Source organism: Pocillopora verrucosa, chromosome 9 (assembly GCF_036669915.1).
Source record: "Pocillopora verrucosa isolate sample1 chromosome 9, ASM3666991v2, whole genome shotgun sequence".
Taxonomy (NCBI): Eukaryota; Metazoa; Cnidaria; class Anthozoa; order Scleractinia; family Pocilloporidae; genus Pocillopora; species Pocillopora verrucosa.
This window is the reverse complement of record NC_089320.1, coordinates 13,758,798-13,779,650: the sequence shown is the minus strand read 5'-3', so window position 1 is coordinate 13,779,650 and position 20,853 is coordinate 13,758,798. Positions and strand designations below refer to the sequence as shown.

Sequence of the window (20,853 nt, the reverse complement as noted above, 5' to 3'; positions counted from 1 at the left end):
TAATTTTGACCGAACTGTTACATTAAGAGGAAGGGTGAAACCTCGTTATCAGCATATGTATATTCTCTATACTGCTCACAATATTTCCTATGATACTTAAAATGAGAATTTATTGAGATTTTATTAATTGCATTGATTTCCTTTTTTTTTCTCATTACATTAATGTTTGATTCTGCAGTGATACTTTAAGGAGAAATTAGATGCTTAAGTTGAAAGGTGGGTCGGTCGGTCAGTCAGTCAGTTTGGAGGTCTAACAATCAATCAATCAATTAGTCAAGTTTTTTCTTAATTTAATTAGATTACGTCTCTTTGCTTTGTTTATTACTTGACTGGCATCTCTGGTCTTCAACGTATGTACGCAATCATCACCTCAGCAACTCCAACATCAGCTTGAAAAAAAAAAGTTAAAATAAACATTGATAAGAAATACGTAGTAAATTATTTGTTTAGATCTCACTAAACAAACCATCATCGTAATAACTATCCATTTTTAAAGATGAATAGTGTACAAAAACATTAAAAAATCACAAATCAGATTTAGTTTGCTCTAGCCTTGTTAACATTTGCGAAGTTTTGTTATAGTTGACTCCCTCCATCATTGTACAACTTTCTCTTAAGTTTAAACTTGGATCTTGTCCTTGTAATTAACAATTATGATTAATTACCTTAACCCCAGAATAACAGTGTGTAAAAACGTTGAAGAAGAGGATTTTGTCGAATAATCCCAAGAAAATTTCGATTGGATAATTCGAAAAATATATCATAATATCTGGGGAGGAAATTTGCTTCAGGTATTGTTATATCTCCATGGTCATTAATTTTAAAATTGAAAGAATATCTACGAAACCATTGGACAGGGTTTTTCAGGGCACATAATCATCACTAACAAACAAACAAACAAACAAGATTTTCAGAGGCAATTTCTACCTTGATTATCATTCCATGTGATATTGTGAGTTTTCTTGCTGTATAGTATTCCTGGGACAACACCTTGTCTTCTTTCCCAGCCACAGTCAGGTCCAGTGATCACAAGCCATCCAGAGTCTAGCTCACATCCCCCGTAGCTGGCAGTAATTTCAAAGCTGCGCACCCCATGGTGGCCATCGATGCGAAAGGGGAATATGTTTTTTGCGTTCCTAAGATCAGTCCATGGTGATCGAATAAGATTTTTTTGTGAAAACCAGTCCGAGTGTGTTGTCCCTTTAGCATTGAATATGATAGACACGACTTCAGTTCCATTTGTGTAAAGTGCTACACGAGCCTACAGTGACATAAAAAAATATATATAAAAGATCTTATTAGTGATTCTCCTTACTATCTGCCATACAATTCTTATGATGTTAGTTCAGAGAATTTGGTATTGGATCAACTAATAACCCATAATTGATATTCTTCTCTATTCTCATCACCTACCTGCTTGATATTGTATTGATATTGTAAGGAGAAATTCTGTCTTGGTCACTTGTGGGGTTGAAGGGTTAAATGAATAAAGGGGGTAAAGTTTCTATACAAACTGTGGTGCTGCGTCGATGCGAGAGTATAACAAGGTAATTTGGTAATATCAACCGAGTTGATGACGTGAAGTGGCCACCGTTAAGAGTTTCAAAGCTGACGTTTCGAGCGTTAGCCCTTCGTCAAAGCGTCCTGACGAAGGGGTAACGCTTGAGACGTCAGCTTTGCAACTCTTAAAAATAACTTCAATTAAGGTTGGTAATTATTGAAATTATTTTTTCTTATCTTTTTATTGATTTTACTTCGTGTTTCTTTTGATGTTTTAATTCCTTAATTTTTCTTTTTTTGTCTGTTGTTGTCCCTACATACGCGCAAGCAGCCAAGATCTGGGATCTGCACCCAACAAATCTGATCATGATTGTTAATTCTCCCTTCTTGCTGCCTCGCCTTTCCTTGTAAATTAATTACGAGAATTTAAGATAAGATAACAATTCCTACCTGATAGATTTGAGTATTCTCATTACCAGTTTGCTGGATAATGTATGGATATTATGGGGAGAAGTTTCATGTTAATCACTTGAAGGGTTAAGGGAGCCTAGCCTAGCCATTCCCACATTTCACAGGTCTCAAGGCAAAAGTAGCCAAATAGTACCCTGTATTACTTCGATGCTCATTATAAACCGAGAAACACGTTACCTTTTAGCCAAGAATGCAACGTGTAATTACGCTGAGTGTAACATCTATAACCATTTTAGAAACTTAAAATTTCCGGGCAACAACTTTAGATGGAAACAAACACTTTCTTCGTGCGAGACTTATAGTTTGGGTTCGAGCCTCAGCCTAAGTCATTTCCCCGGGCTCCTCGACAAGATACTAAACTCTCGCAGGGTAGCAGAAACCTGTCACGATCACTAAACGAAATTCTAGGTTTAGTTAACCACAAGTATAAAATGTTTCCACGTGTGCAGGAATTGAGACGATGTTAAAAAGAGTCTTAAGAGGCGGCCCAACACAGATGTAGTTAATTCAGGCTAAAAAAATCACAAAAACCTCTAGGCTACGATACTAAACCCTTTTACACCCTAACATCAGTATGCATATTCTCCATACTGTTCTCTCTACATTTCCAAAGGTGCTAACAAGGAGAATTTGTTTAAAAATCAAGAGCTTCTTTAGTTGATGATCATTTCTTTTATTCTCATGACCTTAATGTGCCATTGTGGAGTGATTTTCTATGGTAAAATTAGATACTAGTCACTCTCAGGGGTTAAAGGGTTGAAACCGTGAAGGTGTATAACAGCTTTGGTAAAGCACCAAAAAAAACTAAATCAACAGAATATTCGAAATCAAATATCCCCCTATGTTTTAAAAAGTCTTAAGGTTTCCTTTTCTTTACTTTACTTCCTTTTGCAGATTGCTGTTGAGCGGGAAATTGGCGCACGGCCGGTCATACATCATCTATCTGCGCATGCCTCACACTTAACCAACCGCCGTGTTGAGTTTTCTATAATTATCTCACACCCTATCTAGGAAGATGTAACCCGTTAGGTCAGCACAGCGTGTTAAGCGGTATTTACCTCTTTAGGACTGAACATTTGCCAACTTTGTACTATACGGTTTTTGTAGTTTCCTCGGTAGGATGAAGTGGTATCTAGGACAGCGGTAACATTTTCTGAAAATGTGTCGGATGAATTCCAGAACTCCCCAGCAGAAAAGGAAGAATTTATTCCACCAATAACTTTGAATATCATCATCCAACCTTGATTAAAGAACCAAAAAAGTGGTTTTTAGAAATTTTAAGCTTCTTGCAATCCAAATTTTCCAATTTTGAATTATCTCCATGAAACCGCGATTTGAACGCGTTTTTAGTTTATTTTCTAACCGCTTTTGCCTCATGTTAATTTGTTCCAGCTTACCCTTTAATGGTCTTAAAATTTATGTAAAAGTAAAAACATGAAAGTTTTGCATTTAGAAGCAGTTTCAGACTGAAACAGTCCTAAATACTAAAAACTGCCTACTTCATAACCTTCTCTTGTTTTTTCCGCCTCAATAACTGGATATTACATTGTGAATGTTTTCTTTTGACACTAAAGTTTGCTGCCAAGTGACGCAAAAGACAGAAAGAACAGGATGAAGTCTATGTCGGGCAATTTTGAATAGGAATAGGAAAAAACCGGGCGCGCAGCAAACAAAGCGATTTATTGAGTTGAACCATTTGGTGCTTAAAAACCTTCTTGCTGTAAACTTCAGATTTTTGGTGGTGAGACTGTCTCCAATGCGCTGATTTATCTTGTAATGACTGTTTAGGTATCAACATTGACTATCAGTGAGACAGTGGGAAAGGGACGGAAAATCATCCACCTAGGAACTACAATATCTTAAATCCGAAGGTTTTCGTGACAAAGTCGCCTCACTACCTCAAAACAACGACTCCTACAAAAACCACTGAAGTATCTAATTCATGATCAGTGTGACACATACCTCCACCGTCCGTTGTCTGGTCGCAGTAGACAGGGAAAGGCCCTGATCCGTGATTGAAAATGTTGTAAATCCCAGTTTTCTTGGGAGCTTGAGAGCAGTTCTGAAGCTGAACGGCTGGAAATACTACAAAATACAAAAAAGAGGGGAATGAATCTTGCTATAGGATATTTGGTAAATTACCAGTTTTTTTGCTTGTTTGTTTGGTAGGTTTTTTTTTTTTTTAATTTGTTCCATCAGATGAACTATGACCAGGAATGGGGAAAAATACATGGATACAATTCTGTAAAGGCTGCTTTAACCATAAAATAAACTTAAGGAAAATCTGCAGATACTTTACAGACATGCAGCGCAATGGCGAATCTTGCATCAAATGATTTAAACTTACTTTTTTCACAAAATTCTCCAGAGTAACCGTTCTTACAGATGCACTCGAACATCTCCAATTTGTGTTTGGCGACAACGCAAGCTCCTCCGTTTTGGCATGGATTGGAAGAACAAGGAAACTTTAAAGGAAAAAGAAACATCACTTACAGCAGTTATTTTTAAGTCATTTAATGTTGAAATGCTTTTTAATGATAGCGAAAGATCCTTACCTTAAAAGACGAATAGTGATGCCAACTCTTGCTTTCTTTGAGTTTTTCGGGGTCGTTAAACTTGTTGGTGGACAGTAACTCACACCACTTTTTTCCTTCGGCGGCAACGTTCACAGAAACGCAGAGCGGATGGTCAAGACATTTTAAGATGCATTCGAAGTCGTCATATGGTGTAATTATGTCAATTCGGGGTACATTTAGATAATGGAACTTGTCCACTGAAAGCAGATTCTGTCTTGAATTCTGCCCATACTCGGAATCGAAATTAGTACGAGTATCTGTCGGTTGAAGATAATTCTTAAAAGTTAGGATACTCTTAACTGTAATTATTTGGGGGAGAAAAGTACTGATTTCTGCAAACTAGAAACTTTGAATGGGAGTAACTGACGGTTTTGGATAGATTCTTTCCTTTTACCCGAGAAACTGCTGAAATTAGTGTTGTTTCTATCAATAACGAAAGTTTACCATGTTTGCCATTATATTACGTGTTCACGTTACCGTGGGAAATCCAGTCTCTGTCTTTGCTTTTAAGGTTACCCCTCATTTTGGCGAGTGCTTTCAGAAAAACAAGTTACACGCGATTTTCACATGAAACCAAAATAAACTAAATAACAATGAATAGGTTATGCAATGCAGAATTCGATTAAATTGTAGGCTATTCGACTTTGCCTCCGTTAAGGCGAATGAAGCCGGTTGACAGAAAAATGACCAAGCACTATTCTAGCGAAGTAATCACAGATCAATTGTGTGGAATGGTGCTCAGGTATTAAACTAAGACATTTGGAGGCCAAATTTTGCGAAGTATTTCTCGTTTATTCTAAAGGAAATCAGTTTTCTTTATACTTTGAACTCCTTTACAGCATCTTTAGTCTTTTAAGGATGCTAAAAAATTGCGTCTTGATTGCAATCGAGGCAGATGTGATGTTTAGACCAAAGAAGTCATACGTTGTGTTGAAAACCGCTTCTGAATTTACGTGGTGGAAAAAAAAATATGTCAAAAAATAAGATTCCGTTAGAGATTAATCCAAAAGTATAAATATCGTGGAGGCTTAACTTGTTATAATAAAGATGTTTTGTTTCGTTGATGGTAAATATCATTATAAGATGAAAACAGGATAATGTAAATTTTTTTTTTTTTTTTTTGCAACCGTTGACTTGCTGAGTGCTTTTTCGCGTATGTAAAAATTATCTGTTGAGGAAATGTTTGACTCGGTTTGGTCTAAATAGCCGCAGGTAACCAACAGTTTTGTTTAAAGTTGGAAAATGCGCATACAGATGTTACACAACTGCGGGAATCACCTAAATTTGTACCCAAAATTGGCTTGAAAAGTTTTTCTTTTCACCCTATTTCGGAATGATGATGTTTAATAACATGTTTATGTCAGGAGAGGAACTGCTTGCATTTTCTCCTAAAAATATTACTTAGTTACGCGACATCCATCTACAGAATTGAATGTTAATTACAGAATTGTTAACATGTTCTTTTAGGCTTAAGTGAGGTAGATGTGATGTTTAGAGTAACGAAGTCATACGCTGTGTTGAAACACGCTTCTGATTTTACGTGGTGAAAAAAAAATATGTCCAAGTTAATAAAAGTTTATGACGCCCTAAAAATTAGATTCCGTTAGATATTAATCTAAAAAGGTGAGAAACGAAGAGGCTTCACTTGCTATAATAAAGATGTTCTGTTTTGATTGTGGTAAATAACATATGATAAGATAATGATAAGTTTTTTTTGCAACAGGTGACTCGGTAATTGCTTTTTCGTTTACGTAAACATTATTTCCTAAGGGAATTTTTGACTCGGTTTAGTTTAAATAGCTGCAGGTAACAAACGGTTCTGTTTAAAGTTGAAAAATAAGTATCCGGTGTTACTCACCGGCGGGAATTACCTGAATTTGTACCCAAAATCGGCTCGTAAAGTTTTCCTTTTCACCCTATTTCAGTATGATGATGTTCAATAACATGTTCATGTCAGGAGAGGAACTACTTGCATTTTCTCATAAATACCTCACTTAGGTTACGGAGACATCCACCAACGAAATTGAATGTTAATTAAGAAACTGTTAACTTGTCCTTTTAGGCCTATATTAATTGTTTTTACAAGGCTTTCCTACGTTGCTGAACCTTCAAGTACTGCAAAGTGGAATAATTGCCACCTCGGTAAATTCCTTCATTTGTGAGATTTGAAATTTTGCTTGTAGTACTCCTCGTAAAACTATTCTGGGTGAATGGCAGATAAAAGTTCATCATGTTTTTTTTTTAAGTGCTTCCTAAGTGCTTTTTCGTGTATGTAAACATTAATTTTTGGGGGAATTTTTATCTCGTTTTATTTTAATAGCCGCAGGCAACTAACGGTTCTATTTGAGGCTGGAAAAAGCGTTCCCAGATGTTACTCACCGGTGGGAATCATCTGAATTTGTACCCAAAACTGAATTGGCTCGAAATTTTTTTCTTTTCACCCTATTTCAGAATGATGATGTTCAATAACATGTCTATGTCAGGAGAGGAGCTGCTTGCATTTTCTCATAAATATTTTACTTAGGTTACGACACATCTACGAAATTGAGTGTTAATTAGGAAGCTGTCAACTTGTCCGTTTAGGCTTATCTTATTTGTTTTTACAAGGCTTACCTACGGTGCTTAGCTTTTAAGTTCCACAAAGCGGAATAATTGCCCCTTTGGTAAATTCCTTCATTTGCAAGAGTTGAAATTTTGCTTGAAGTACGCCTCATAAAAATAATCTGGGTGAATGGCAGATAAGAGTTCGTCATGTTTTTTTAATGAGCAAATGAGGTAGCACACTTGGGCTCACAACTTCTCTAAAATTATTAAAATATACTATCCTCCAATTATAAAAGATAAAACAGAAATGTCTGGATGTGCTCTTCGGTAATTTGTTGCGATTTCTTACGGTGCGATTTTATCGCATCGCACTTTAATTTTTCCCATCTTCAACAATTCACGAAACACATACAGCTGGTTATTTAAACAAAGTTTATCCTTTGTTTAACAAAAGCGAGTTCTAAGCCATCTTCTATTTGGCCGAACCTTTCATCTGAACTTTTATTTTTGTGAACAGTGTCAGAGGGCCGAAAGCGAATAGTGGAAGGACATTCATTCAATTAAATCAACCCCCCTATAGAGAATCCTCGAAATCCAATGATTAGGTAAAATCGTGGTTTCGGTTAGTTTGGCATCGTGCAAATAACCGGCCCATTATGTCAAAGAACAAACAGCAGTAAATGCTAACGTGCTATTTCCATCAGAAAATTGAAAAGCCGCCATCTGTATCTTGCAGGAAATATTGAAAACACGATAACAATGAAACCGTTGCTTTATTTTCTGTCAATCGTGCCTCTTTTTTTTACGGTAGTAGTGAAAGATTCTATTTCTCAGTTTTCATTTGTCAAAGAACATACGTGAATAACCAACCTTGTGACCAGGCAATCTTGGGTATCATTGAACACAGATCCAGTAACAGAAAACAGATCCAAGTGAAAGACATGGCACAAAGTCATTCAGACATGGAGTACAAACTGAATTTTTCCCACCTGTACTAAGCGTGATCTTAGCTTCATTTAACTTCATGTTTACTTTTCAACCTATAGCTGTCTAGAGTCTATTGCCTTTTATGGTATAATTTTATTGAACAAGAAGTCTACGCGAGGAATAAATATGAGGAAAATTCAAATATTAATTTTACAGAATGCCAAAGCGTAAACTTCGTTTCCATGGCCAGTTTCGCTACATAAAGGCTGCAAGGATGAAAGGCCATTAATTTTCAAGGTTATTTCTCTCACTAACTTTACACCTACCCACCGTTATCGAACTTATATAAAGTTGTTTGAAATTCCCATCTTATTTAAAAACTAACACAACAACTATAACACTGTGTTAATTAACAATTTATTTGCGTTACGAAGCTAAGCAAATATTTTATTCCTGCACGTTCTGAATGGCAATGTGTGTTTATCAGTGAGTGTTTCGATATGTCTTAAGTTATGTGTTAACTAATTTGAATCACGGTATATAAGTGTTGAGTAATAAGAACTAAGAGTTAGTCCGTCGGGTCTGTGAACATATCTGGAAGGGCAACTAGCAGCAACTTGATTATTAGTTTCAAGTTCTCGATAAGATGCATTAAACCTCGAACGCCATGAAAAGTAGTTCCTTAGAGAGAGCGAAACGCGCGTCAAAAGAAGGTATTGCATTAGTATCGAAAAGAATAAAAGCCATTAAGCTATTTAATAAAAGCGAGTTTCGTTGGCAAGTTACGGTCAACGAATATCTCTCTGACAAGCTCGCGTCAAATTCTGATGACGAAAAGAAAATGTCTCGAGCAGAGAGAATACGGCGGATAAAGATAAGCGTCGTTGGCAGTAACAACCCACTTCTTCTTCAAAACCAACGAGTTACAGTCAAGCACCTTGGTATGATTTTGCAGTCATTTTGCGTATAACGTTAAGGCAGAAGTTTTACTTCTCAACATTTCATTCAGATTATTCATTGGCTGGCATCCTCGGTCTTCAACGTACATACACAACCATGACCTCAGCGCCCCCGACGTCGGCTTGAGAAAAGAATATAACAAAAAAAACTAGCGATAAATAATACATAGTAAACTATTGATTGAGATCTCATTAAATAGATTGTTAACATAATACATAATCCATAATTAGAGATAGATGGAGAAAAGAAAACAAATAAAAAGTTAGCAAAAGTGACCTTTTCCGAGTGAAACCGGATTTAGAGCACCGGCCTTTTAATCATCGGAGAGGTTAAATTTCAGATGACTCGTACAGTTATTACACTTCTCCTCTCAATTTCCTACCGGAATTTTGCCCAATAATTAACAATTGCAATTAAATTCTGACACTCGGATTAAATAAAGAGGGGGAGATGGGAGCGCTGAAGCGTCTTAAAAATATCACTATTACACCATATTTAAGAAAGGTCGACATGGCAATCTGGCGAGTACTCTCCCCCCCCCCCCCCCCCCCCACTCCATCCCGCTTCAAAAATCCCGGTCACGCCCTTGAAGAAGAAAAGGAGATTGCCGAGTTATCCAAGGAGGAGTCGACTAGAACAGTTATGACTATCTCAGCAAACCATTATATCTGCTTTAATAAAAAAAAAGAAGTAAAAAATGAATGACAACGAAACCATTCCATTAGGTCTGTTTAGGAAATATCTCGTTATTTCCCTGATTTGATAACAAAAACAAACAAACAAACAAACAAAAACAGTAATAAAGGTGTTCCAAGATTTCACACATCAATTTTCACCATAGCAGAAGTATTTCAAGAATTTTAAAATCAATTTCTACCTTGGACATTATTCCATGTGATTCTGTGAGTTTTCTTGCTGTATAGAATTGCCGGCACAGGGTGAAATCTCTCCCAGGCACAGTCAGCTCCCCCGATCATAAACCACCCAACATCATTAGCGCATCCTGCGTACTTAGCTGTAATTTCAAAGTTTCGTGCACCGTGATGTCCATTGATTCTAAAGGGATATATGTTTGTCGCACCTTTAAGATCTGTCCATTGTGATTGAAGTAGATTATTTTGTGTAAACCAGTCCACGTTAGTTGTTCCTCTGGCATTGAACTTCATAGACATAACTTCTGCCCCATTCGTGTAAAGCACTACACGAACCTAAAGTCATACAAGAAAATTATCTGTTGTTTACATATCAAATACATAAGCATGGGATAAGATAAGAATCGTTACATCGGGGAATTTAAAGAATTGTTGATCAATTCTTATTGTGTTTTTACAAACTTCTTTTCAGTACCACATGCCATGGCTCTATGTAAACTCGAGAAGGCAAAGTTTTGAGCCCGAAGTTATTGTATCGGCTTGGTTCTAGTATCACTTTGTCTTTGGCACTGCAACCCTTGTTTTTCAATCGTCCTCGAAGAATTAAAAGCTCCCTCACACCCTGAGTACTTTTTAACGTAATTTCGGATTGAGCAATTTTATTTCAGATCAGAATTTTCTTTGAATATTTTATATGATTATGGTTTGCATATTTTGTTGTGGTTTGACCTTGCGACCGGTCGTTGTTTCTCTTGCGAGAATTTCACAATTTTAAAACATAACTCCTTTTCTAAGAACTATTCTCCTACAAGGATAAAACATAAGCACTTTCCTTATACCTATTCCCAAGACGATACACTCTTAAGGTTTGGGAAGTAAGGTAAACAAAACAACGTAACAAATAGGGATCTCATTGCATGGCCTGTCATATTACTCTCTGAAACAAATTGTTTTGGTTTATATTCTTTTATACCATTTATATTCTATTTTATTCTATTCCTTAATTCCTTTCCAAAGAGGCAAGAGCAGTTCAGAAAAGTGCCTGCTTGGTTTGTCTTTAGGAACATGATGAACATCATTTGGAAAAGTGTTTCGTAACAAACAATTTGAAGACAAGTTTCCATTAGGTGGAAACCTCAGGCTTATGAGAAAAAAAAATCCAAAAAAATCTAACTGCCAGTGATTTATTTTTACAGGCCATTTCTGTGGAAATACATTGACATTGCATAAGAAATTTGTAAAATAAGGTGCATTTAGCCTAACCCCTTGTGGTGTAGATATTTTCCGGACTTACCTCTTGAGGGTTAAAAGTTTGCCAACTTTGAACGATACGGTTTTTGTAGTTTCCCTGGTAGGTTGAAGTGATATCTAAGGCAGCGATAACATTTTCTGATAATGTGTCGAATGAACTCCATAACGTGTCAGCAGTCGGAGAGGAAGAATTTCCTCCAATGTATTTGAATATCATCGTCCAACCTTAAAATAGAAAAAAAATTGTCAAAAATTGTCCAGGTTAGTGAAAATTGCTTGTTCCTTTGGAAAACTCTAGAAATAGTTTTTATAATTGACTGAATGGACATGACCTAAGTCCACGGACCTTCCTAGCCAAGTGAGTAAGCCACTTCTAAATGGAATATTTTTTGGGGAAAAAAGGGGGTTAGTTTGGAGAGAAACTGTGGTGCTGCGTCGGTGGGAGAGTATAACAGGGTAATCTAATGTTGTCAACTTAGTTGAAAACGTAAATTGGCCACCTTAAAGAGTTTAAAGGCTGACGTTTGGAGCGTTAGTCCTCAGAGCGATCCTGATGACCCTTACTCGAGGGTCTCAATATGTTGATTGGTTTTACGTCTAATGGTTAAACTTTGGCCTATTTACGGTTAACGGTTTAAATTTTCCAATTTTATACGCCTAACGGCTGAATTTTCGACCGTTTTACTCCTAACGGTTAACCCATCGAGATCCTGCTTTTTAGTTTGACGTACCACCTCCATCACTTGTCTGGTCGCAGTACACTGGGAATGAGTCTAATCCATGATTGGAAATTTCGTAGACTCCTGTTTTCTTTGGGGTTTGGGAACAGTTCTGAGGCAGAATGACTGGAAAAATAAAAGTAGAAAAGATTCCTATATGAGTCCTTGCACACGATGCAGAGATCTATAGGTCTCTCTGCTGTACTAGACTGTCCTGGCATTCTCATTTTACTAATCGGAAATGAAATGAGTGGCTTTTTTGGCAGTCTAGATGAAAATGTATTTTCATCAAATTCAAATAGTTTTTGTGTAAAGCTTTTATATATGATTTCGATAAGTTGGCACGAGTGACTCCCTCACTACAAGTCGTGACATAATAACTCTTGTTCTCTAAATCGCAATGAGTCGGTTGGGGATAACCAAAAACATACTAAATTGTGTTAGAAGTTAATGATTCCCCAAACCGCAAAACGGATTGGCCATCGAAAACCTAAGTAAAAAGGGGGTTTTTCATTATACACAACTAACATATTTAAACATAAAGTCAGTGACTTTGGAGAATTTCGGAAATTTACTTAAGCAGAAAAACAAGAATACCACTGAAGCATAAAAAGGCAGGAATATTTGCATTATTTGATGAATAAGCTACAAAATACCTTTGTTACAATTCTCTCCTCCGAGTCCTTGTGGACAGACACAACGGTATCCTTTTAAAATAAAACCAGCTTGACAAGTAGAATTTTTCTGACATGGGCTGCTTCCACAAGGATTCTGTAATTAAAAAAATAGAAAGGACACAGTGCCTTTCGTTTGTTGTATGCTAAGAGCACGTGTACTTCTTGAGGGATTACTATCATTATTACTGAACTTACTGCAGTTATTTTTAAGTCATTTAAAGTTGAACTACTTTTTAATGATAGCAAAAGATTCGTACCTTAAAAGACGAATAGTGATGCCAACTCTTGCTTTCTTTGAGTTTGTCGGGGTCGTTGAACTTGTTGGAGGACAGTAACGCACACCACTTTTTTCCTTCGGCGGCAAAGTTCACAGAAACGCAGAGAGGATGATCGAGACATTTCAAGATACATTCAAAGTCGTCATGTGGTGTGATCATGTCAATTCGGGGTACATTTAGATAATGGAACTTGTCTACTGAAAGCAGATTCTGTCTTGAATTCTGCCCATAATTGGAATCCAAATTAGTATGAGTTTCTGTGGATTGAAGACAACGACTATAAGTTGGAATATTCTTAACCGTAATTATTCGGGGAAGAAACGTACTGATTCCTGCAAACTATAAACTTTGAATGGGAGTAACTGACGTTTTTGGATAGATTCTTTCCTTTTACCCGAGGAAGTGATGAAATTAGTGTTCGCGTAACTGTGGGAGATCCAATTTCTGTCGTTGCCTTTAAGGTTACTCCGCACCTTGGCGAGTGCCCTCAGAAAAAAAAAATTTACACGCGATTTTTCTCATAAAACCAAAATAGAGTAAATAACAATAAATGGATTATTAAATACACAACACGATAAAACTGTAAGCTATTCGACTTTGCCTCCTTTAAGGCGAATGAAGCCGGTCAACAGAAAAATGACCGAGCGCCATTCCAGCGAATTAATTACCGTACAATTCGCTGGAATGGCGGTTAGTTATTAAATTGAGGCCAAATGTTGCGAAATTTTCTCCTTTCATTCTCAAGGAAATCCATTTTTTCTTTATACTTTTGAACACTATCTTTAGTCTTTTGCTGCTGAAAATTGCCTCTTGATCACAATTGAAGCAGATGTCATGTTTTGACTAAAGAACTGATACGCTATGTTAAAAAGGCGTTATGATGCCCTAAAAATTAGAATCCGTTAGAGATTAATCCAAAAAGATAAAAATCGTGGAGGCTGAACTTGCAATAAGAAAGACGTTCTGTTTCATTGTTGGTAAATATCAATAGAAGATGAAAACAGGAAAATGTAAATATATATGTGTATATATATATAATAGCCGTAGGTAACTAACGCTTCTGTTTGAAGTTGGAAAACGCATATACAGATGTTACACACCGGCGGGAATCACCTGAATTTGTACCCAAAATTGGCTTGAAAAATTTTTCTTTTCACCCTATATCGGAATGATGATGTTTATGTCAGAAGAGAAACTGCTTGCATTTTCTCATAAATACCTTACGTATTGGAAACTGTTAACATGTCCGTTTAAGCTTATCTTATTTGTTTTTACAAGGCTTTTCTACGGTGCTTAGCTTAAGGTTCCGCGAAAAGCGGAATAATTTCCACTTTTATAAATGCCTTTATTTGTGAGAGTCGAAATTTTGTTTGTAGTACGCCTCGTCAAACTATTCTAGGTGAAAGGCAGAGAAAAGTCCGTCATGTTTTTTTAATGAGCAAACGAGTTAGTACACTAAGGACCTACAACTTCTCTTAATTTATTAAAATATACCATCCTCCAACTGTAAAAGGTGCTATTTCCATCAGGAAATTGAAAAGCCGCCATCTGTAGCTTGCAGCAAACATTGCAAACACGATAACGATGACACCGTTGTTTTATTTTCTGTCAATCGCGCCTTTTTTTTTTGAAAGAATCGATTTCTCAGTTTTCATTTTGTCAAAGAACATACTTGAATAACCAACCTTGTGACCAGGCAATCTCGGGTATCACTGAACACAGCTCCAGTAATAGAAAACAGATCCAAGTGAAAGACATGTCACAAAGTCATACAGACATGGAGTTGTACAGTCTGAATGTTTCCCAGCTGTACTCGGCACGAGATTAGCTTCAATTATCTTCTTGTTTACTTTTCAACCAATGGCTGTCAAGAGTTCTGTCTATTTGCATTTTATGGTACAATTTCGTTGCACAAGAAGTCTGTGCAAGGTATTAAATAAATATGAAGAAAATTTTAAATATATTTTTAACAGAATAGCAAAGCGTTTAAACTCCGTTTCCATGGCCAGTTTTGCTTAATAGAGGCTGCAACGATGAAAGGCCGTCAATTGTTATGGTTATTTCTCCCGCTAACTTCACACGTAACCACCGTCATCGAACTTATACAAAGTTGTTTGAAATTCTCATCTTATTTAAAAGAAACCAACTACAGCGCTTTGTAAATGAACAAATTGAAGATGAGCAGATAATTTATTCCTGCATGTTCTGAATGGCAATGTGTATTTATTAGCGAGTGTTTCGATATGACTAAAGATATGTGTTAATTTATTTGAATAACGGTATATAAGCATTGAGTAGTAAAAATTGAGAGTTAGTTCGTCGGGTCTGTGAACACCTGCGCACAGGCAGTTAATTTTAAGATGGACGAACTTTTAGCATCTCACCTCACAAACGCATCAGAATATCGTGTAGCTGTATTGAATCCATCTCGATCCATTCATTATTCAAGCAATCAGATCTGCTATTTCGACGTCGATTGGTTCATTAACAGAAAAATTACATTGATCAAATCTAGGGCAGCTAACCGCAGGTAACTAATGGTTCTGTTTGAAGTTGGAAAACGCAACATACAGATGTTATACACTTGCGGAAATTACCTGAATTTGTACACAAAATTGTCTCGAAAAGTTTTCCTTTTCACCCTATTTCGGAATGATGTTCAATAACATATTTATGTCAGGAGAGGAACTGCTTGCATTTTCTCATAATTAGCTAACTTAGGTCACGAGACATGAATGTTAATTAGGAAACCGTTAACATGTCCGTTCAGGCTTATCGTATTTGTTTTGAGGCTTTCCTATAATACTTAGCTTTTAAGTTCCGCGCAAAGCGGAATAATTGCCGCTCTGGTAGATTCCTTCATTTGTGAGAGTCGAAATTTTGTTTGTAGTACGCCTCGTCAAATTATTCTGGGTGAACGGCAGACAAAAGTTTGTCATGATTTTTTAATGAGCAAATGAGTTTATACACTAAGGGCCCCCAACTCCTCTAAACTTGTTAAAATACACGATCCCCAACTGTAAAAGATTAAACAGAATCGTCTAGATGTGGTAAAACCGTGGTTTAGATAAGTTTGGCCTCGAGCAAATAACCGGCCCATAATGTCAAAGGACAAGCAGCGGTAAATGCTAACGTGCTATTTCCATCAGAAAGTTGAAAAGCCGCCATCTGTCGCTTGCAGCAAACATTTAAAACACAATAATGATGACATCGTTACTTTATTTTTCTGTCAATCTTACTTTTTCTATTTTTTTTTTTACGGTAGCAGTAAAAGAATCGATTTCTCAGTTTCATGTTGTCAAAGAACATACTTGAATAACCAGCCTTGTGACCAGGCGATCTTGGATATCATTGAACACAGCTCCAGTAACAGAAAACAGATCCAAGCGAAAGACATGGCACAAAGTCATACAGACATGGAGTTGTACAAACTGAATGTTTCCCAGCTGCTCTAAGCGTGAGATTAGCTTCAATTAACTTCCTGTTTACTTTTCAACCAATGGCTGTCGAGAGTTCTCTCTATTTACCTTTTACGGTACAATCTCGTTAAACAAGAAACCTACACAAGGTGTTAAATAAATCTGAGGAAATTTAAAATACATTTTTAACAGAATAGCAAAGCGTTTAAACTCCGTTTTCGTCGCCAGTTTTGCTCAATAGAGGCGACAAGGATGAAATGCCGTCAATTGTTAGGGTTATTTCTCTTGCCAACGTATATTTTTACAGATTACCAAAGCGTTTAAACCCCGTTTCCATGGCCAGTTTAGCTCAATAGAGGCTGCAAGGATGAAGGCCGTTAATCGTTAGGGTTATTTCTGTTTCTTTCAATGTACCCACCGTTGTCGACACAACACAACAACTATAACACTGTGTAAGTGAACAAATTGATAAGAATAGTAAAATATTTGCGTTTCGAAGCTGAGAAGGTAATTTTTTTCCAGCACGTTTTGAATGGCAATGTGTGTTTATTAGTGAGTGTTTCGGTATGTGTTAAGTTATTTAAATAACGGTATATAATTGTTGAGTAATAAAAATTGAGAGTGCGTCTGTCGGGTCTATGAACACCCCTGCATAGGCAGTTAATTTTAATATGGACGAACTTTTAGCATCTCGCTTCACGAACACAGCAGAAGATGGTGTAGCTATATCGGATACATTGCGATCCATTCATTATTCAAGCAATCAGATCTGCTATTTCGACGTCGATCGGTTCACTAACAGAAAACTTAGCGTGGTCGAATCTAGGCTAACCAGATCTGCTCAAAGCTTTTCTGAAAGTAACGGCGCTGCAGTTGACCAAGCCGTAAAAAAGGCTCGTCGTGAGAACCATGCTTGCATCTGGAAGGGCAACTAACAGTAACTTGATCATTAGTTTCAAGTCCTCGATAAGATGCATGACGCTTTGAACGCTCTGGAAAATAGTTCCTTAAAAAGAGCGGAACGCGCCTTAGGAGAAGGTACTGCTTTAATATCGAAAAGGATAAAAGCCATAAAGCTATCTAATAAGAGCGAGTTTCGTTGGCGAGTTACGGTCAACGAATGTCTATCTGGCAAGCTCGCGTCAAATTCTGATAACGAAAAGAAAATGTCTCGAGCAGAGAGGATAGCGGTTATTAAGTGTCGTTGGCAGTAACGAGCCATTTCTTCTTGGAAATCATCAAGGTCAACAGTCAAGCACTTCGATATGATTTGTGGGATCTTGCGGTCATTTTGCGTATAACATTAAAGCAGAAGTTTTACTTCTCGACATTTCATTCAGATTATTCATTGCTTGGCATCCTTGGTCTTCAACGTACATACACAACCATAACCTCAGTGCCTCCGACGTCGGCTTGAGAAAAGAACAAAACAAAAAAATTAACCGATAAATAATACATAGTAAACTATTTATTGAAATCTCATTAAATAAACGATTATCATAATCTATATTCAGAGAAAGATGGAGAAGAAGAAAACAAATGAAAAGTTGGAACTTTCCTGAGTGAAACCGGTTTTTGAGCACCAGTCTTGTAATCGTGGGAGACGTTAAATTTCAGTTGACTTGTGCAGTTATTACGTTTCTCCTCTTAATTTCCTACCGAGGTTTTGCCCCAGTAATTAACAATTGCAGTTAAATTCTGACACCCAAACGAAATAAAGAGAGGGGGGAGGGGGACAAGGTGTCTTAAAATGTCACTATAACCTATTCATGAAAGGTCGACATGGCAATCTGGTGAGTACTCTCTATTTGACACAGTGTGGCATCCTTCCTCCTCCCCTCCCTCCCTTTGAAAAATCCAGGTCATGCCCCTAAAGAATAAAACGAAATGGCCGAGTTATCCAAGAAGGTGTCGACTAGATCAGTTCAGTGATTATCTTAGCAAAACAAAAACAGAACTATTATTCCATACCGTTTTATCTGCCTGAATAAAAAGGAATAAATGAATGGAAAAGAAACTGGTCTGAAAAGAGGTCTGTTTAGGAAATATCTTGTTATTTCTCTGATTTGATAACAAAAATACCAAACAAACAAACAAACAGACAAAAATAGTAACAGAGGTATTTCAAGACTTCTTAAATCAATTTTTATCATAACAGAGGTGTCCCAAGATTTTAAAATAAATTTCTACCTTGGGCATTATTCCATGTGATTTTGTGAGTTTTCTTGCTGTACAGAATTGCCGGTACAGGGTAAAATCTCTCCCAGTCACAAAGAGTTCCCCCGATCATAAACCACCCAACATCTTTAGGGCATCCTGCCTACTTAGCTGTAATTTCAAAGTTTCGTGCACCGTGATGTCCATTGATGCGAAAGGGTTTTAAAGTTGTCGCATTCTTAAGATCTGTCCATGGTGATTGAAGTAGATTATTTTGTGTAAACCAGTCCACGTTAGTTGTTCCTCTGGCATTGAACTTCATAGACATAACTTCTGCCCCATTCGTGTAAAGCACTACACGAACCTAAAGTCATACAAGAAAATTATCTGTTGTTTACATATCAAATGCATAAGTATGGGATAAGATAAGAATCGTTACATCGGGGAATTTAAAGAATTGTTGATCAATTCTTATTGTGTTTTTACAAACTTACTTTCAGTACCACATGACATGGCTCTATGTAAACTCGAGAAGGCAAAGTTTTGAGCCCGTAGTTATTGTATCGCCTTGGTTCTAGTATCACTTTGTCTTTGGCACTGCAACCCTTGTTTTTCAATCGTCCTCGAAGCATTAAAAGCTCCCTCACACCCTGAGTACTTTTTAACGTAATTTCGGATTGAACAATTTTATTTCAGCTCAGAATTTTCTTTGAATATTTTATATGATTATGGTTTGCATATTTTGTTGTGGTTTGACCTTGCGACCGGTCGTTGTTTCTCTTGCGAGAATTTCACAATTTTAAAACATAACTCCTTTTCTAAGAACTATTCTCCTACAAGGATAAAACATAAGCACTTTCCTTATACCTATTCCCAAGACGATACACTCTTAAGGTTTGGGAAGTAAGGTAAACAAAACAACGTAACAAATAGGGATCTCATTGCATGGCCAGTGATATTACTCTCTGAAACAAATTGTTTTGGTTTATATTCTTTTATACCATTTATATTCTATTTTATTCTATTCCTTAATTCCTTTCAAAAGAGGCAAGAGCAGTTCAGAAAAGTACCTGCTTGGTTTGTCTTTAGGAACATGATGAACATCATTTGGAAAAGTGTTTCGTAACAAACAATTTGAAGACAAGTTTCCATTAGGTGGAAACCTCAGGCTTATGAGAAAAAAAAATCCAAAAAAATCTAACTGCCAGTGATTTAATTTTACAGGCCATTTCTGTGGAAATACATTGACATTGCATAAGAAATTTGTTAAATAAGGTGCATTTAGCCTAACCCCTTGTGGTGTAGATATTTTCCGGACTTACCTCTTGAGGGTTAAAAGTTTGCCAACTTTGAACGATACGGTTTTTGTAGTTTCCCTGGTAGGTTGAAGTGGTATCTAAGGCAGCGATAACATTTTCTGATAATGTGTCGAATGAACTCCATAACGTGTCAGCAGTCGGAGAGGAAAAATTTCCTCCAATGTATTTGAATATCATCGTCCAACCTTAAAATAGAAAAAAAATTGTCAAAAATTGTCCAGGTTAGTGAAAATTGCTTGTTCCTTTCGAAAACTCTAGAAATAGTTTTTATAATTGACTGAATGGACATGACCTAAGTCCACGGACCTTCCAAGCCAAGTGAGTTAGTCACTTCTAAATGAAATATTTTTTGGGGAAAAAGGGGGTTAGTTTGGAGAGAAACTGTGGTGCTGCGTCGGTGGGAGAGTATAACAGGGTAATCTAATGTTGTCAACTTAGTTGAAAACGTAAATTGGCCACCTTAAAGAGTTTAAAGGCTGACGTTTCGAGCGTTATTCCTCAATCAGAGCGATACTGATGACCATTACTCGAGGGTCTCAATGTGTTGATTGGTTTTACGTCTAATGGTTAAGCGTTGGCCAATTTACGGTTAACGGTTTAAATTTTCCAATTTTATACGCCTAACGGTGAATTTTTGACAGTTTTACTCCTAACGGTTAACCCATCGATATCCTGCTTTTTAGTTTGACGTACCACCTCCATCACTTGTCTGGTCGCAGTACACTGGGAATGAGTCTAATCCATGATTGGAAATTTCGTAGACTCCTGTTTTCTTTGGGGTTTGGGAACAGTTCTGAGGCAGAATGACTGGAAAAATAAAAGTAGAAAAGATTCCTATATGAGTCCTTGCACACGATGCAGAGATCTATAGGTCTTTGTGCTGTACTAGAGTGTCCTGGCATTCTCATTTTACAAATCAGAAATGAAATGAGTGGCTTTTTTGGCAGTCTAGATGAAAATGTATTTTCATCAAATTCAAATAGTTTTTGTGTAAAGCTTTTATATATGATTTCGATAAGTTGGCACGAGTGACTCCCTCACTACAAGTCGTAACATAATAACTCTTGTTCTCTAAATCGCAATGAGTCGGTTGGGGATAACCAAAAACATACTAAATTGTGTTAGAAGTTAATGATTCCCCAAATCGCAAAACAGATTGGCCATCGAAAACCTAAATAAAAAG

The 20,853-nt window shown here is 36.8% G+C and overlaps 2 protein-coding genes and 1 pseudogene across 2 annotated transcripts; all 3 read right to left on the bottom strand.

The window, feature by feature from the left end:
• Positions 1 to 254: 254 nt before the first annotated feature.
• On the bottom strand, positions 255 to 8,102 carry LOC131775321 (uncharacterized). Its single transcript, XM_059091420.2, has 7 exons — positions 7,962 to 8,102; positions 4,527 to 4,804; positions 4,319 to 4,436; positions 3,934 to 4,056; positions 3,030 to 3,211; positions 928 to 1,261; positions 255 to 389 (listed from the first exon to the last, which is right to left on the bottom strand). Exons 1-7 carry the CDS (start codon positions 8,032 to 8,034, stop codon positions 346 to 348), a joined length of 1,152 nt encoding a protein of 383 aa, XP_058947403.2. The 5' UTR covers positions 8,035 to 8,102; the 3' UTR covers positions 255 to 345.
• Positions 8,103 to 8,510: 408 nt separating this feature from the next.
• Positions 8,511 to 12,934, bottom strand: LOC131775368 (uncharacterized). The gene is made up of 6 exons (XM_066172468.1): positions 12,755 to 12,934; positions 12,477 to 12,591; positions 11,833 to 11,946; positions 11,145 to 11,326; positions 9,856 to 10,186; positions 8,511 to 9,099 (listed from the first exon to the last, which is right to left on the bottom strand). Exons 1-6 carry the CDS (start codon positions 12,932 to 12,934, stop codon positions 9,056 to 9,058), a joined length of 966 nt encoding a protein of 321 aa, XP_066028565.1. The 3' UTR covers positions 8,511 to 9,055.
• Positions 12,935 to 16,968: 4,034 nt separating this feature from the next.
• Positions 16,969 to 20,472, bottom strand: LOC131775367 (uncharacterized; annotated as a pseudogene).
• Between the last annotated feature and the right edge of the window lie 381 nt (positions 20,473 to 20,853).

Excerpts from the sequence above, each read along its gene's own strand:
- LOC131775368 (XM_066172468.1), bottom strand. The coding sequence starts at position 12,934 with ATGATCACACCACATGACGACTTTGAATGTATCTTGAAATGTCTCGAT. Across the intron at positions 12,592-12,754 it reads ATCACTATTCGTCTTTTAAG|AATCCTTGTGGAAGCAGCCC; the intron begins GTACGAATCTTT and ends TTTTAATTACAG. Across the intron at positions 10,187-11,144 it reads AAACTTTTAACCCTCAAGAG|GTTCGTGTAGTGCTTTACAC; the intron begins GTAAGTCCGGAA and ends GTATGACTTTAG.
- LOC131775321 (XM_059091420.2), bottom strand. The coding sequence starts at position 8,034 with ATGTCTTTCACTTGGATCTGTTTTCTGTTACTGGATCTGTGTTCAATG. Across the intron at positions 4,437-4,526 it reads ATCACTATTCGTCTTTTAAG|TTTCCTTGTTCTTCCAATCC; the intron begins GTAAGGATCTTT and ends TTTCCTTTAAAG. Across the intron at positions 4,057-4,318 it reads TGGAGAATTTTGTGAAAAAA|TATTTCCAGCCGTTCAGCTT; the intron begins GTAAGTTTAAAT and ends TGTATTTTGTAG.